The sequence below is a fragment of the Talpa occidentalis genome, unplaced genomic scaffold (genome assembly GCF_014898055.3).
Source record: "Talpa occidentalis isolate TD23 unplaced genomic scaffold, MPIMG_talOcc4v2.1, whole genome shotgun sequence".
Lineage (NCBI taxonomy): Eukaryota > Metazoa > Chordata > Mammalia > Eulipotyphla > Talpidae > Talpa > Talpa occidentalis.
The window spans coordinates 138809602-138827044 of record NW_026555331.1 but is presented as its reverse complement, the minus strand read 5'-3'; the positions used below and the strand labels follow the sequence as shown (position 1 = coordinate 138827044).

Here is a 17443-nt window from a genome sequence, read left to right as displayed (position 1 = left end):
TGTTCAAGTTACTGACCCTTTCTGTGTCTCAGTTTCCCCATCTGTCGAATGGGGGGGTAACAGTGCCTTACCTCATAGGGTTATTCTGAGTTTTAAATAAGCTAATGCGTATAAAACACATAACAGAGAATCTGCACATAGCAAGCATTGTAGAAATGCCTGTTAAATAAATAAAATTAATGGGATAATGGGATGGAGAGAGAGAATGCAAGGGCAACAGTGGTAAAGAAAGCTGACGACCTCTCTTGGGGTGTTCCATAAGTGGACATGCCCCACAATCATCTTTAATACAAAAAATGAAATAGAAGAAGTTGGGGGAAGGAGTGGGAGGCTAAATTAAAATGTCAAAATACAACAATTGAGGCTCCATAGAGTTCTGCACATAGAGAATGAATAGCCATGATTTCTTAGGTCTAGAAAGTTGTACCAGGTTTGGCCTTAAGCACATCAGCTCCACTGCAGGGACTACATCTCTTCTACCACTAACGAGCCATTCGCTCCTCAACTCACTGGGTCATTCTTGAGAGCACCTGCTTCCCGCCTGTCCATCTCCAGACAATGAGCACTTCCTATGTCCCTGGCCCCAAAGGAAGTTGAGACAGAAGGAAAGAAGAAAATTTAAACTGGACAAGTTTGCAACTTGCTAGTAATTCTGCTAAAAGGTTCAGTAGGATTTTTTTTTGTAGAAGGATAAAACAAGCCCAGTCCTTTAAGATAATCTTGAAAGGTAATGTGAAATTGACTTTATTAGGGAATTTTGATGCAGTTTTTTTTTTTCTTCAAATTTGGAGATGGGTCTTTCACTAACTGCTAATAACATCAAAATAGTAAGACGTCACAGGAGCCTCCCTGGTGGCGCAGCGGTTGAGTGCTGGGTTGCGGAGCTGCCCACAGCCTCTGCAGCACCAGTTCGATCCCCAACCACAGCAGGAGGGTCCCACATGGCGCACAGACCTCTCCTGCCGCCCGCTGCTCCCCTCAGCAGTGTACCTCATTAGTCTGCCTGCTCTGCTCTCTGCTCTGACTCTGGTGAATTCTCTCACCCTCCCGCTCTTCTGACTGTACCAGTGCTTGTATAAATAAATAAATCTTTAAAAAAAAAAAAAGGCCTGGTTTAAAATAAAAATAGTAAGACGTTACAGCACAAAGAACAGAATAAATAAATTGAAATAGATGAGACCCTACATATTCTATTAAGAATTCTGCATATGATAAAGATGACATTTCAAATCAGTTCATGAAGGATGAATTTCAGCCTTTTTATGGACTAAGTGGTGTGGGAATAACTAGAGTATGTAAGGGAAAAAATTAACTCAGATTCCTTCCTAGTGCCATATAGCAAAATAAATTCCAGATATTTTATAGTATTAAAAAAGGTGATGCTATAGAATAATTGGCATAGAGTTAGATATTTTGACTCTATATAAACATAAAGGCGGGCCTCCCTGATGGTGCTAGGGGTTAAGCACCGCACTATGCAATCCACAGCCTCTGCAGCACAACTTCAATTCCTGGCCGGCCAGAGAGAAACCCACATGGCGCAGTAGACCTCTCCTGTCTCACCCGCTGTGCCCCTCAGCAGTGTATTTCAGTCAGTCTGCCTGTTCTGTTCCTCACTCTGTCTCTAGTGAAGCCTCACACCCCCCGCATCTCTGGCCTGTACCCCAGCTCTTGTATGCATAAATAAATCTTAAAAAAAAAACAAACATAAAGGCAAAAGAGATATAATTAAGGAAATAAAAATGAAAGTAACAGAATTAAAAAAAACTGGGGAAAAACTATTGCAACTACACAATAGAAGGGTTATAGCTTTAATAAAGGAAGAGCTTTTCCAAGTCTATTTTCCAATAGAGGACAATAACATTTCCAACAGAAGAATGGACAAAGAACACGAATGGATAAACACTAAATTATACATGTGTAGATAAAAACATAAAATAAGTGAAAATATCACTAAAATACAAAAGGATAAAAATCAAAATGAAATACAAATTACTGCCTGCCAAACAGGCAACAAAAAAAAGTGCAGATGATGACATTGTCCAATGGTGGTGAGGGGTAACATGCAATGGTGCTGGCAGAAATATAAGGAAGCACATGCTACACAGAGAGCAAAGAATGGAGACTGTCAGAAAGCTTTGGGACAAAGATAAACTATTATTTTTGTTGTTAAAAATTATCATTAACCCAAATTATCAACAGGTTTAATATGCTGAGTACTATAATGATATATTACCAAGTATTAAAATAATCTTTTAAAAAATTAGTGATATAAAAACAGTTCAGATACTTCAGAATAAGTTACAAAATATTACCAACACAATCTCAGTGAGGTTAAAATTTTTAATAAGGAAAAAAAGCAATTATTAAAAAAACCCCAAACATAACATTCTATGGGATTATGGACGCTTTTTGTAATCTAGACCAAAAAACCCCTAGAAAATGATACATCTCTTCCTTATGGCTTTATTAGCCAATATGTCATTTTAGAAAATGCTGCTACTTTCTCTTAGCAGCTCGGGTAAGGCATCTGATGGGAAAATAGTTGAAGCAGATGATTCCCATTACCTTTATTGATCAGTTAGCTTTAAGGAAATACAGCTGTGAGAATATGCAAAAAGATCTCAGAATAAGAGCATTTTTGAGGTGGCCAAGTGCCATTACAATTTTTATTTTTCATTATTTTCGCTGAAATAGGAAGAAGAAAAAAGACCGAGGTCTGGTTCCCCAAGGATGGCTAACAGTGGGTGGTGAGGTCTGGGTGAGGTGAGTATTCCCGGAAGGGCTCTTCAACCCTGTGGAAAGCTGCTTCCACTGGACCTGGAGTCCATTAGCACATGGGGTTCTAGGGTGTAAAGAACAGTAAAGGGAAACCAAAGAGTAGTATTTTAATTTTTTTTTTTAATGCTCTCTTATGTTAAGTTGTGTTGGGGAAAGGAGGGAGCACAAAATAACAATTAAAAAAAAAAAAAAAAAAAAAAAGAGGTAAAGGAACTCAACCAGAGGCCTGGCCCAGGTACAGGCAATTCTAACAGCATTTCAATGAAAAGAAAGGCACCTATGAGAAATCTTTAACTTGAACCAAACGTGAAACTGCATTCAAAGCAACCAGCCTCATTCACTACTGCTGAAAAAGGGAGAACATAAAGGAAATAAAATAATGCAAGTGCTTGGGTAATATACCCTGAGTGCTGGCGTGGGGAGAGGTCCAGGAAAAAGGGGAAGTCTTCAGGGCGCAAGGTCTCTGTGAGGTCTGCCTTCATGACACTGAATTTAAATCTCTGCCACGTATGGGTCATTATCTTGAATCTGAAAACCACTGTCCTCCGGGGTACTGCTTCAGAGCCTCACACTGCTCCAGTCCTCCCTTTCTAGTTACTCTATCAAGTTCCACACACAACTGCCCTCCATCCCAGAAGATGCTGAAAATCCTCCTGCTTCAGGCCTGAACAACGTCCAAACTGTTCTTAGAAGAGTCATCTGTTAGTGGGATTTATATTTAAACCATAGTATGAAACCTGGGATGTATTTCCCCCTTGCTTGTGCCCCCCAGTACCCTGCCCCTAGGGACCATTTCCAAAAAGTGCCTTGTTCTGCACCAAGAGGGTCCTTGCACTTACCTATAGATTCATTGATTTGTAACACTGAGGCTGGGAAGAAGCTATAACTATAAAGTAGTCAGTCTCACTCAGATGGGTCAAGACCATTATAAGGGATAACAAAGTCACCTCCCAAGAGCACACAGGGAAGTACTCTTAATAGTTCCATAGTGAATAAAAGCAACTACATTTCTGAAAAAAGTGACATGGCCAGATATCCTACTTTCTCTGTTCCAGGTAGGTTAGGACTACCATGAGCAATAGGAAAAGGTAAGGAAATAGGAGTAGGATTCTAGCTTAAAAGGGAGGTTTTCCTTAATTTCATCTATTATGGTTTATTTAATCTTAAGCATATATGGCTACAAGATACCTTCGTCCTGCAGTGTTCTGGCTAAGATCAACTCTCCCTCTATACCCCCAGCTCTACAGATAAAGCAAGTTGTAGATGCAGTATTGTTTTTGTTTGTTTGCTTTTTAAAGAAAATGAGTGTCAGAAACCACAATGTGTCTTCACATTTCTTAGGCTATCCTTTCCTGGGAGGATGAAATACTTTCTTTCCTCCCCCTTCTAAAGGAGGACTGTGTCTTTCTTCAAAGACCCTTCTAACTAACATCTTATTCAGATCTTAGAGACCTATCCTAAAAGAAGGCCAACCACTTTTCTTTCAGGCACTGATGCTGTTAGGAACTTTCCAACTTGAAAACATTTGCTATTGTCTAAGTATATATGTATTCTGAAGAGTTTAATAAACAATCACACAGAGCCTCACAGAACAGGGCTGGTCCTCCTCTTTGACCCAGCCGTCTGAGGCCCTTCCCCTGGCAGCCCAAGTGTTGGTAACTGACTCTCAGAGCCCGCAGAAGTGGATCCAAAGATGTCTGGCGCAGAGTTTTTGCGACCAAATTTCTATGAACTTATCCCTTTTGTTTATGTTTATCCCTTTTGTTACTGCTCCATGTCTGGAGCAGTAAGTTTTTGTGACCAAATTTCTATGAACTTATCCCTTTTGTTTATTCGGGGTATCCCTGATAGTCAGGCAGTTAAAGAGCAGGGAAAGAAGGGCAGAGTGGTGGCATGCTATCGGTTAAATCCAGAGGTCCTTGCTGATGTCACATATAATAGGAAACATAACCTAAAGCACCAACCAGAAAAGCACCTGCATCATAGTCTGGTGACCACCTTTTTGGAGATAGAACATTATCCCCTACCGAAATGCACCCACCCACAGGAGAGTCTCTGCTACAGTAAAGGCCACTGATTTACACTACCCACAGGAGAATAAAGGAACAAATGTGTCCCATGGCAGATTTCAAGGTACTTCTCAGCAAGTCCTGTCACAGCAGAATAGTCACTTTTCAAATAAGCAATTCAGTTAGGTAGCCATTATCATGGCATTTTCCTTTCAGGAAACCCCAAGTCTCCTACTAGTGAAAGGAATCAGAAGCTCCTAGAACCTTCCTAGGCATCAACTGCCTACCAATAAATAAAAAATCAAATCAAAGCTCAACCTCTTTCTGAAGGGTTTGTTGTCAGTCATGTCATGAAGGTTTAAGTGGAAACAGGGAAGAAATTCAATAAAATATTTATGCTCTCTTACCATTAGCATCTTGAACTCCAGTAAGTGCTCCGACGGCTGCTGCGGTTTCCCCAGACAGGACGATTTGTCCCCCTCCCTGCAAGGTGGCCTCGGCCAGGGTGGCGACAGCATGGGCGGCAGCTTCACTGTGGGTACAGAACAGGAGAAAGGGGATGTGTCAGATGAATAAAGAATACAGCTCTGCAGCAAGACACACCTTCCTTTCACCCCTCCCTGGATCTTTCTACCACTCCATGGCTGTGAGCTACCACCAAATACAAATCCCAGTGTCAGTGGTAGAGTCAGAGTGATTTTTAAAATGATAATAAATAGGTAGAGAAATCCAAGTCTTACATATGTATAAAGCTAATGTGGGATTTTCTTTAAGCCTAGGAAATGGATGTTTGAGGACAAAATGCACTCATTTCCATCTCTTCTTTATCAATATCAACTGAGCACCAGCAAGCCACAGTGGAAGCTCTGAGCCACATTCATGATGCAAAAGCCATTTTGGTTGTCAATCACAGGGTTTTTTTTTTTCTCTTTACGGTAACATAAGGCAAGCCATCTGAAACTGTCCTTTTATAGCCAAGGATGGATGATAATAAGAGGAGTCAGCAACCTAGACTAGCTATTCAATTAATATTAAATAACAACAATTTAGTTTATATCCATGATCATCAAATACAAAGTAACGGGTGACTAATTTCCTGCAGAGCCTAACTCTTCCCTTGCCTCACTACATGTGGGCAGCATTGAACTGAAAATTAAATTTTTAAATTATCAGTATAAGCCCAAACTCCTTGACTCTAGAAATACAATGATATAATAAATCCCCATTCACTGCAAAGCAAACTGTCCATAGAATAGAAATATAAACCAGCTGTTTGTGATGTACACCAAACCTAGCAGTTTGTATACCCATTTTGTGATTCCATATGGTATTACAAACTAAGGTACTATATTTAATCTACAATGTATTATATTAATTTATGTACCATAGTTGGTATTAACTTATGTATTATATTAATTTATGAAAAGATTATAATTTACCATCCAAATGTCAGAGATACTAAAACGTGAAGGAAAAAAAAAAACAAAAAAAAAAACAAAACCAAAACACAAAAACCACCCAGATAAACTCACCTCTCCTGGGCAAATAAATGGTACCACTTCACACAGTTATTGAGAGAATATCCACAGTGGCATGGAGTAGAGGAGGTGGTGTCATTTAGTTTAGCAGATGGACCAAGAGCTGGGTCTACTCACTGCATAAGCAGCTGACTGAGCTTGTTGTTAAGCTGCAGGCTTTGTCATAACTATGGCAGCCATCTTGTAATCACAAGCCGTAGGTGGGGACAGGTGAGGGGCTGTGGTCTGGTTAGGGGAAACATGACTGTTTCCATCAAAAGCAAACTCAGATGGAGCAGTCAAAGGAGGCAACAGCTCGGTTATGCCTTTATTGAAATAGCGTTCTTCAAGAACTGTCAGAAAATTGTTGAAACTGTGTAGCCTATGGACAGCCAACAGTATGTTCTTTAAAGCTGCACTATTGCAAAATGGGTGTATCATCCATGCACTACTCATATACTATTTTTTTTTTTTTTGTACTGCTGGTCCTGTATCAGAAATTTTCTTTTATTATTACTTGGTTTTTTAATTTTTTCTTAGTTACTTAATCTGCTTATGGCACAATTTGCCTCAAATCCATTCCAAACTGTATATTTTGTTTTTCAATTTCCAAAATTACAATTGACGACCCCGCCTCAAAGGCAACATATACCAAACTCAATATTATCACTTTCACTAAGAAAGACAGCAGATGAGTAACTTTCCCTGGGGAAATCTTTCTGATAAGTATTCTAGGAAGTAGTAAAAGAAACCCAATGTTAATGAGAAAAGCCTCATTAAATATAAAATTCTCCTCGTCTAACTTGCCTTGCTTTTTAATTTTTATGTCCCTGTGTTTAAAAGCTATTTATGACAATGAAATCATGTAGAAAACTTATAAACATTTCATTAGGTATAAAAGAAAATTTACAGATAAGTTATTTCTTTCTATTCCTAAAACACAACTTTGAAAACAGACAAATACATCCTACATACACAGTTTAAAAGTCTGCTTTTTCTACTTAACATTGTATTTCCCCATGTGACTATTCTTTGATATTCATTCAAAATAATGAACTACAAAACTGCTGATTTCCTCATTTTTTCTAGTTGTTTAGCTGTGACAATTTTTAATTTCTAGGTTCCCTTTGACCTAGGTTCAAGGTCACGAGTATGTACTTTAAATTTACTTACTTTCTTCATAAAAACCTTTGGCAGGTGAGAATTCTATCACTGAACCAACCATGCATCAATCATAAAAACCTTTGGGATAGAACTGAGGTTAAGCAAAAAAGCTAAACAGAATCATAGAATTTATATGCAGGCAATGTAAAAGATAAAATCCTTCTCTGTGATAAAATACTTCCTGGTAACCTGATATTACAGTCAGTCATTTCACAGTATCTGGAATATGAATTCAGAGCCAGAGGGGACCTTGGATCTGGAATTCCTACTAAGGGCATTCTTTATGTTTTTTGTGGCAGATTTTAATTTTAAAGTGCTTCATAAGCACTACTATTTGTTAGAAATAGTAAAATAATTTAGTGACTAGAGCCTTCATTTTTAATGGTGAAACTTGTGTCAATAAATACTTCTACCAGCTGATTTTATAGTACCAATTATCACTAATAATAAAAAACATTTTACATTCTGATCTGACACTTTTGGGAAAGATGAAATGTATAATCTTTGGAAAAGGCTGCAACTATGGTATTTTGAAGAAGGAAGCTGGTATATGAGCAATATTTATATAGAAATAGGACCTTTGTTTATAGGTCACTCTTTCCCCACAGTTTAAATCAAAATTTACAATAATCTCAGGCCCATGATGATCAAAAGTGAAATCCTACCACACTGGCACACCCTGGACACAAGTGGTAGCGTGGATCTCACGGATGATGACGGGGAGAGCAGCTCCCCGCGTGCTGACATGTCGTATACCTGCTGTGCCCAGTCACACCATTTTATATGTATGTCTGACGCTCCAAGTATTTGAAATCATTTTCTTTAATACCTTTTTAAAATAAGTGATGATAGAAGAAAAGTTTGAGAACCGGCAACAACCTAAAGCAATCAGGTATGTCAGGGCTGAGGATCCCATAGCATGACAGGTAGGTGAGGTCAGTTATTTCATCCCCTGTCAGGGGCCCGGAGCAAAACAGCAACGGTAGGCTCTTACATGGGGCTTAAAGACAATGATGACTTCGGTGGTCAGTGGGCCTATTTTTTTCCATACCTAATCTAATCATTTATTCCAGACTTCATAGAAAATGATCAAACTATACTTTTAGAAAAAGACGAACTCTTGGGCCTCCCCGGTGGCGCAGCGGTTGAGCTCTGGGTTGCGAAGCTGCCCGCATTCTCTGCAGCGCCGGTTCGATCCCTGGCTGCTCCCCGGCCACGGGAGGAGGGTCCCACGTGGCGCGCAGACCTCTCCTGCCGCCCGCTGCTCCCCTCAGCAGTGTACTTCGGTCCTTCTGCCTGCTCTGCTCCCCGCTCTGGCTCTGGTGAATTCTCTCACCTCCCGCCCTTCTGACTGTACCCAGTGCTTGTATAAATAAATAAATAAATAAATAAATCTTAGGGGGAAAAAAAAAAAGAAAAAGACGAACTCTACATGTTGAAAAGGGATTAAAACGTTAAGCTACCACTTACCACTTAACAATTTTGACAAAAGTCAGTTCCAAACCTGAGTTACAAATGAGAAGTTTTCATCAACTTTTTGTCTGTTAAGTTTTCCTTTACGGGAAAAGAAGCAACTGCACAGTCCCAGCCCTCTATATATAGAGAGGAGCTCTGCTCTAGGATGTCCATTCCATTTTACTGGATAAATGCTAGTCCATTTCTAAAGCTACACTCTATTTTTATAACATCCCTACTTGTAAGTCAAGAGCATTTTCATTAAAAATTGGACTTTTTTTGTATATAACTGGGGTGTAGGCCAGAGGTGTAGGGGGCGTGAGGACTCACCAGAGACAGAGTGGGGAGCAGAACAGGTGGATTTACGGAAATACACTGCTAACGGGAGCAGCAGGTGAGGCAACAGAGGTTTGCTGCCATGTGGGTTAGTTCCCTGGCTGGGGATTGAATTCTGGATGTGGTGGTGAAACCACTGAAGACAACCCCTAGCGAGGCCCAAAAACTAGATTTTCTTTAAAAATGATTACTTCTTTTAAAAAACCACTTTCTTCACAGCAAAAACAACAACAAAAAAAAAAAACCCAACAAAACAACAACAACAAGAAAAAAAAACCCCACCAGCAACTTCAAATTCCTTAAGAGGAATCAACTGTTCTCCTACAGCACCAAGTCATAGCAATGCACACAAGAGTAGACATAGAGTAAAAACTGTCTTGGTGTAAACAACACAGCACAAATTTCCACTAAAAAATCTACAATGTAGACTCAGTCTACAATTATTTATCATGTCACTTTGGTATGCAAGGACTGTGCTGGACATGTTCAAGAACTGACTTTGCAGAAGGACTGTTGAAGAGGGATTTAAAATTAAGGGCCTTAAGGGCCTTTGTCCACATTCTGACATGTTATATGAACTTTTTTAACTGCAGGGTTGAAAAATAGGTCTGTCCTGCATCTGTTCTGACACCTTTCACCTCCCGGCTAGAAGACCCCTGCCTTCTTACTTCCCACCTGCCATTCCATGCAGCCTGCCTCTCTCTTCTCTGCCCACATCTGCTGTTTACAGTGCAGAGAGGTGCAGGGGGTTATGAGAGAACGATACTTGTTCCACAGGCACCTGAAACAGATTCAGGCTGGAAGGGGGCTGATCTATGAAATCACTTCGTTACCACAGAACTAAGATTGCTCAGCTTATTTTTCACTAAGATGACTTCCAACAACAAATTTTGGAGAAGCTAAGGGTGTATTTCATCCCACAAAGAAGCAAACACCAGGGGACTGTGTCTTAAGTCCCACCCTGCTGACATGAGTGAGCTACTGCTTTTGGAGTCTGGAAGGCCCTGATGTTCTTTAATAGCCTGCTGTGGTCTAGTCGTTGTTGCCAGGCATGGTTTCTTCACCCCCATCAGAAGTAGCAACACACTTCATGCCCCCAACACTTATCGAGGCATTGAGCTATCTGATTGCAAACAGATTTCAACATCTCTTTACTCCTCCTACATGCCACAGTGAACCATATTCACCTTCCTTTGGAGTAAACACTGTAGCCACCTCAGCTGCATCTGAGTTTGTTAACAAGCCCTCAGGGGAAACCATTACCCTCCTTGCCTTTAGAAATAAGCCCTGGTCCTTACACTGAAGGGAGTCAGAATGTGCCTCATATTTTCCACTATGTATAGGGTTCCCAGGACACGCACACTTCACTGGAATATACAAGGTACTGGCTGGAGTCTTAATGAAATCAAGGTTTCCAAGACTTTAACAAGTTACACCTAAAGATTGCCTCTTCCTAACTGGCCTATTTCTAATCTCTTCTCACTATAATCAATTCTGAATAGACAAATCTTAAAATATAATTGAAATGATAATAACTGTAATTCCTGAAGCACTATCTACAAGCTTGACATTTTGATAGGAGTTTTATATGTATTATCTCATTGAAATCTTTTTGATTCTGGGGCCTCCTTGGTGGCACAAGAGGTTAAGTGCCAGCACTAGGAAGCTATCCACAGCCACTGTAGCACAAGCTCGATCCCCAGCCAGGGAAGTGACCCACATGGCACAGCAGACCTCTCCTGTCTCGCCCGCGGCTCCTCTCAGCAGTGTGTTTCAGTCAATATGCCTGTTCTGTTCCCGACTCTGTCTCGAAACATCTCACCCCCCTGCAACTCTGGCCTGCACCCCAGCTCTTGTATGCATAAAAAAATAAATCTTTAGGAAAAAAAAAAAAGAAATCTTTTTGATCTGTCTGGTGAAAATTTATCCTCATTATAACGCTAAGGAGACCAAAGCTCGGGTCAAATTTCTCAAGATCAAAGTAGCAGAGCTAGAATTTAAACATGCTAGAATTTAAACAAGGTCAAGTTCTATGACCTTGATAGAACTCTTTTTTCAGCCACCAAACTAAACAGCCTCATGGAAATCATTTGTACACCAGCCTACCATGGCCTTCTAGTATCTATTACAACCAATCTAACCTTTGGCTGATTTTTAATATTTTGGAGGAGGTGATCCCCTGCTTGTGAATTTCTACAATGTCCATAGTTTGCACTACATAATTCAACAGTGAAATATACTCTGAGTATATGGTTCACTATGTGTTCTACTTTAATTGATCTCCTCAATAATTGCATAATTTCTTTGAAGACAACACAGTCTTTAATTTAACCCTACCTAGTAGGGCGATGTCATACTCATTCAATGACATTCGAGACAAACAGCTGCAGTGCATAATGTGGAGAGCAGTCCTACTATGAACCAGGCACTGATCAAAGTATTGCACATGTGTGGACTTACTCCATTCTTTTAACACTCCTTTTATTACCTTCATTTCAAGGAAGAGGAAAGCCTGGCCTGAGTTCAAGTAAATTACCCAAGGTCAAACAACACAGAATTGGGATTCAAACCCAATAGTCTGATTTGAAGGGCCACACTCCTAACCAGTGGTTAAAATGTCTCGGTCTATTGAAAATAAAATTGTGTCAGGAAAGAAGAAAAATGGTATGAGGATGATCTTTTCTGTCAACAACCAACAGAAGGGACCAAGCAGGGAATGATGTAATTTAGTTTTAAAAGCTACCTTACTCGAGCATCCTATTCTGCAGCACCCTTCCTAAACATGCCTAGAGGAAAAAAATCTCCATTATTTTTCCCATTTACTGAAAACTTGTTTTATTTCAAAGTCAATGATAAACATGGGAAACAAATTTCACAAGAAGTCATTAAAGTCAGTTCTCTCCCTGCTTAAACATGGATTAATAATCCTAACAAAAAGCAGTTTCTTTTATGGAGGTTAAAGGAAAACTAATCCTGAAGTCTCCTGATTTGTTGTATATCCTGTGGTCCCTTTGAAAACACAAAGTACTAATGGATGGAGGTGGAAGGGATCATGCTCAGTGAAATAAGACAGAAAGAAAAAGAAAAATACCGGATGGTCTCACTCATAGCAGGAATCTAGAAAACTTAAATAAGGGACCAGGAAAAAGAATAACTATAAGAAAGAAAATATCAAAATCAACAAACAACTATGAAACAGAGACACTCTATGGGGGATGGGGGGCGGGGAAAGGAGGGCTTGGGGTCAAAATAAGAGGGTTGTAATTGTATGGGGATATAAAAATAAAATTTAAATTAAAAAAAAAAAGAAAAGAAAAGAAAAAAAAAAGAAAACACAAAGTACTCAAACCTTGTTGCTTTCAGTCTAATAACAGGGACAGAATAGGATAAAGCAAAAGGAACTCATGGTCCTGACCAGCAGGCTTGAGCTGAAAGTCAGAAAGACTGGATTAGTTGGTTGGTGTGGGGTGGGTGAGGACTGCTTATGAACCAACCTACAGTATCTTATGAGCTAAAGAGTGTTAAGCCCCAAGCGCCAATCATGACAATCTGAGACACAGCATTTCTCTTTACAACCCCTAGGTTGGGACAGACTCGCCATCCTCAGTTATCCCCCACCCCCGCCTCCACCTGTTGAGAGCCATGGTGACTGTAGCTCCTTGTTGCATCTCCTGAGATGCTGCAACTGCGGCCTCTGCCAATGACGCCACCGCCTGGGTAGCTTCTGATGCTTGCGTCGTCTGGATGGTCATTTCACCTCCCTGTAACGTGGCCCAATTTTGTTCTACCTGAGGTAGAAAAGAGGTGATGGTGAAGAATCAAAGTCACATAAGGATTATGATTTTTAAGTCATTTCTAACTGCTGTGTGCTCAATGAATTATACATTCAGCATGACCCACGATGTATAGAAATAGTTTGGAGTATGCTGTCTATTGTGCTAAAAAAGAGTTGTTAGAGTATACATTCGAATTTGCTTCTATTTGCATAAAGAAATTCTGGAAGGACACACAAAAGAAGCCATTGAAAAGATTTTCCTCAGGGTATGTGTGCAGAGGGTATGTGTGTGCAGGTTGGAAAAGAGACAAACAGAAAGCAAGATTTTTCACGCTATACTTTAAAATATTTTCTGAAACATCTGGGTCATATCAAGGTATTATGTATTTAAAAATTAAACTAAAGATTTTCCAGCAAACCATAAATGTAATTCTAAAACAAATGTAAACTGTACAAAGAGAATATATTACAAGTACTCCAAAAGCCAAATATTTTTACTTATTTCTCCTTTATCTTTGCAGAGGTATTCTATGTGCAAACATATCTACACATGCGCTGCTGTTTCCCCCTTTCTACTCCCTCCTTTTTAAAAATGAAAATAACTGCATATTCTAGATATCTTTTTGTACCATGCTTCCTCCCCTCCCCCAAAAAATACAGTTCTGAAATAACTATTTTGGAAAGAATAAAACTGCTTGATTCATTCATGATTCATAATAATGGCTGCACAGCATACTATATAGACACACCATGATTTATTAAGCAACCCATCTCTCAATGGGCATTTAGGTAGTTTCCAGTCTTTTGCTATTACAAACAGTACTGCAATGAATATCCTTATAGACTCCTTTGTATATGTATGTTAGTCTATTTATAGGGTAAATTCCTAGAGCTGGTATTGCAGATAAGAAGTTACTTTGCATTTTTATTTCTGATGAATGCTGCCAAACTCAGCAAAGAATTTTTTTTTTATTAGAAAAAATTGCTTTCCTTTTGGTGGGAAAGAATTATGACCAAACAAAACAAAGCATACTATCTAGTACTAGAGTATATGAGAATTCAGCTTTGCTAATAAATCTAGCACATGGTTTCTCAACCTCAGTAGTGTTAACATTTTGGATCAGACAACTCTTTGTTGTGGGGCTGTCCTGCGCAATACAGGATGTTTAGCAGCACCCTTGGCTCCTCAGGTAACCAGATGCTAACAGCACCTTCCCCAGTGATGACAACCAAACATATCTCCATACTCTCCGTGGGGTTACTCCTGGTTGAGGACCATTCATTTTAGTACAACAGTTTTCTTCATTCTGGATACCCGTATCTTCAGTCCATTTTGCTCAATAATTAGTGGTTAAATGGTTTTCCTCAAAAACAACAAGCAGCAGGGGCACTGAAAGCCATTTCTGTTCAGAAACCTGGTAGTAATAAATCAGCTCAGGCATAATATTTCTATGAACTCTTGGATCTCAGAATATCAGCTGGCATTCTGGCAGTCCATGCTTCGCACCATTGGGGCCCAGTGAGTAGTTAACGTGAACCTGTATGTAACTGTGTCCCAAGAGAGTCCCATAAGCTCTAGGAGAGGCAGATATTTAAATGCCTCCTACTTTGGTTCTAGTACCATACTCAGTTATGACAGCACTTCTCAGAATATTTGCTGAAAGCTTCCCAGAAAATGAGACCTTCCTTTGAGCAACCCTTGTATTTGCCCGGAGTTCTCACTGCAGTGGCCAGCAAGCCTTCAAGGTCCATCACTAAGAGGCAGAGATATCTCATTTCCTTCCCTTAGAGCTGCAATATTGTCCATCCACAGAATCACAAAACTCTTGCTTCTCAAGGTAGTTATGTGTGTGATCTCATTATTCCAATGAGCATCACTACAAACTAACGTTGCTTTTAGACAGCAAGTGATGATACCAACTCTTAGATGGTTGATGATTCCTCTCAAAACTTGGGTTGAAGCTGGCCAGCCCTGGCACCTTTGCCATTAAATAGTCTTCCTCTTTCTAGAGCTGCTTCTCTATTTTAGCTTCCCCAATGTTGGCCTAGTGAGGCTCTCCCAAGTACTTACACTCCAGTGGTAACAGCTTAATATTTACACATTTAGTTAAAACTGTATATATAGTTTTAACATTAGAATGTTGCCATACAGAATATACTTTTAGGAAATTCAGTTACAAGGCGTGGAAAAATGAATGGATGGCAGTAAAGAGTGGAGAAGAAATAGGAAGAAGCAGAGGAAGAGATTTCTATTCAGAAATATGATGGTGATAAATAAATCGGCTGAGATGTTAACATTTCTTTGGAATTCCCTATTCTCGAGTGCCTCAGTTGTGTTTGCTTAAGCTCTTTTTGCTCTCCCTTTCCATCTGTTGGGAGCCACTGTATGGTTATTGATGCCCACAGTCACCATGTCCCAAAGAAAGGGCCACAAGCTGTAGGAGGGAAAGACATTCAGAGAATGTGCCATTAGCTTTTTTGCTTTTCTGAGAGTGATCTCTGACAATGAGGCTCTTCAAACAGGCCCTCCAGCTTTGACGACCCACCTGTGGTTGTTCCATGCTTTCCTAACGCCACACCCTAAAAGCGCTTTTCCCTTCAACAGGAATATAATTCCCATCTCTCCAGCCTTTGCCTCTTGCTCAGCCTTCTAGTCTGAGCTCAGATGAGACTAAAAGAGGCAAGTTAGTCCAGGACTAAGGAACCTCCTTGTATTCATAGCACCCAGGGCTGCTTCCATGAGATCCTTATCTTCCTGCAAGACTGTTTTTCTCTACCACTTATCTGTGTGCTCCTTAAAGGCAAGAGCAATCTTTATCTTCCTGTGACAATAGCACCTGGTTCTGAGAAAGTGTGTATGACTGGATGGATGAAGGACATGGTTCTTTATTCCTATTTTCCTACACTGCTCTTCAGTTTACCATATTTCATAAAAAAACCCACCTAAAATGAATGGTGCTACTTCAAAACAGTTATATGTACTGATAGTTCAAAATTTATATCTCTGATACCTTTGTACTTTGGGTTTTTTTTCCTTCTTCTAATAGAATCACATACCAATCTATTTCATTCTATTTCAAAATCAACTTTTCTCACACATAAAGCAATCAGTATTACCAATACCAAGGGCGGTCTTATCACACAACAATAAATTCTCAAATCTACTTGTTTTTGTAAATAAGCCATCAAAATTTAAATTATACAAATATTTTGAAATCAATATACATAAGTTTATTTCAAATAATTTAAAATTTCTTTCTTTGTTAATTTCTAAATGTCTATGTAACTCAACACTAGTGATAAAGGACTGATCACAAAAATCTGCAAAGAGCTGATGAGACTCAATAACAACAAAGAAAATAATCCAGTCAAAAAATGGGCAGAAGAGCTAAAAAGAAACTTCTCGGAAGAGGAAATGCAAATGGCCAACAGGCATATGAAAAAATGTTCAACATCACTTGTAATCAGGGAAATGCAAATCAAAACTACCATGAGATACCATCTCACACCAGTGAGAATGGCACATATTAAAAAAACTAGCAACAACAAATGTTGGCGAGGATGTGGAGAAAAAGGAACTCTCCTGCACTGTTGGTGGGAGTGCAAACTGGTCCGACCACTATGGAGAGCTGTGTGCAGATTTCTGGACCTACTAAACATAGAGCTTTCATATGATCCAGCAATTCCACTCCTAGGTATTCACCCAAAGGACACAGAAACATCAATTCCAAAGAGCACCTGCACCCCTATGTTTATAGCAGCACTGTTTACAATAGCTAAGCTTTGGAAACAACCCAAAAGCCCCAAAATAGATGACTGGATCAAGAAGATGTGGTACATATACACCATGGAATATTACTCAGCATTCAAAAAAGATAAACACATGCAATTTGCAGCAACGTGGATGGCGCTGGAAGGGATCATGCTCAGCGAAATAAGCCAGAAAGAAAAAGAAAAATACCGGATGGTCTCACTCATAGCAGGAATCTAGGAAACTTAAATAAGGGACCAGGAAAATGAATAACTATAAGACAGTGAAAATCAAAATCAACAAACAACTATGAACCAGAGACACTCTATGGGAGGCGAGGGGCGGGGAGGGGAGGGATTGGGGTCAAAATAAGGGGGTTGCAATTGTATGGGGAATATAAAAATAAAATTTATTAATAAAAAAATACAGTATATTAAAAAAAATAAAAAATAAATGTCTGTGTAACTTGTTTTATGACCCTCATTAATTTTAGGCTACCTAAGGTTAGGGATTTTATTTTCTTTTGTAACTACTTAGATTATTAAGTATTCTCAACGCACAGGGAGTAGTCAAACAGACTTGAGAGACCATATGTTAACAGAAGAGACAGCCCTCAGACCACCCTACTTATAAATGTAAGTAACTGTATGTTGAA

General features: G+C 39.5%; 1 protein-coding gene across 3 annotated transcripts in view; it reads right to left on the bottom strand.

Annotated features, from left to right (window-relative positions):
* Nucleotides 1–17443, bottom strand: part of NRF1 (nuclear respiratory factor 1) — a 120276-nt gene that overhangs the window by 23029 nt on the left and 79804 nt on the right. For all 3 annotated transcript variants that reach the window (XM_037513069.2, XM_037513076.2, XM_037513081.2), the window contains exons 9-10: nucleotides 12893–13050; nucleotides 5198–5322 (exon numbers count right to left, since the gene is read on the bottom strand). In XM_037513069.2, coding sequence (XP_037368966.1) covers nucleotides 5198–5322; nucleotides 12893–13050 — 283 coding nt within the window. The remainder of the gene's footprint in view (nucleotides 1–5197; nucleotides 5323–12892; nucleotides 13051–17443) is intronic.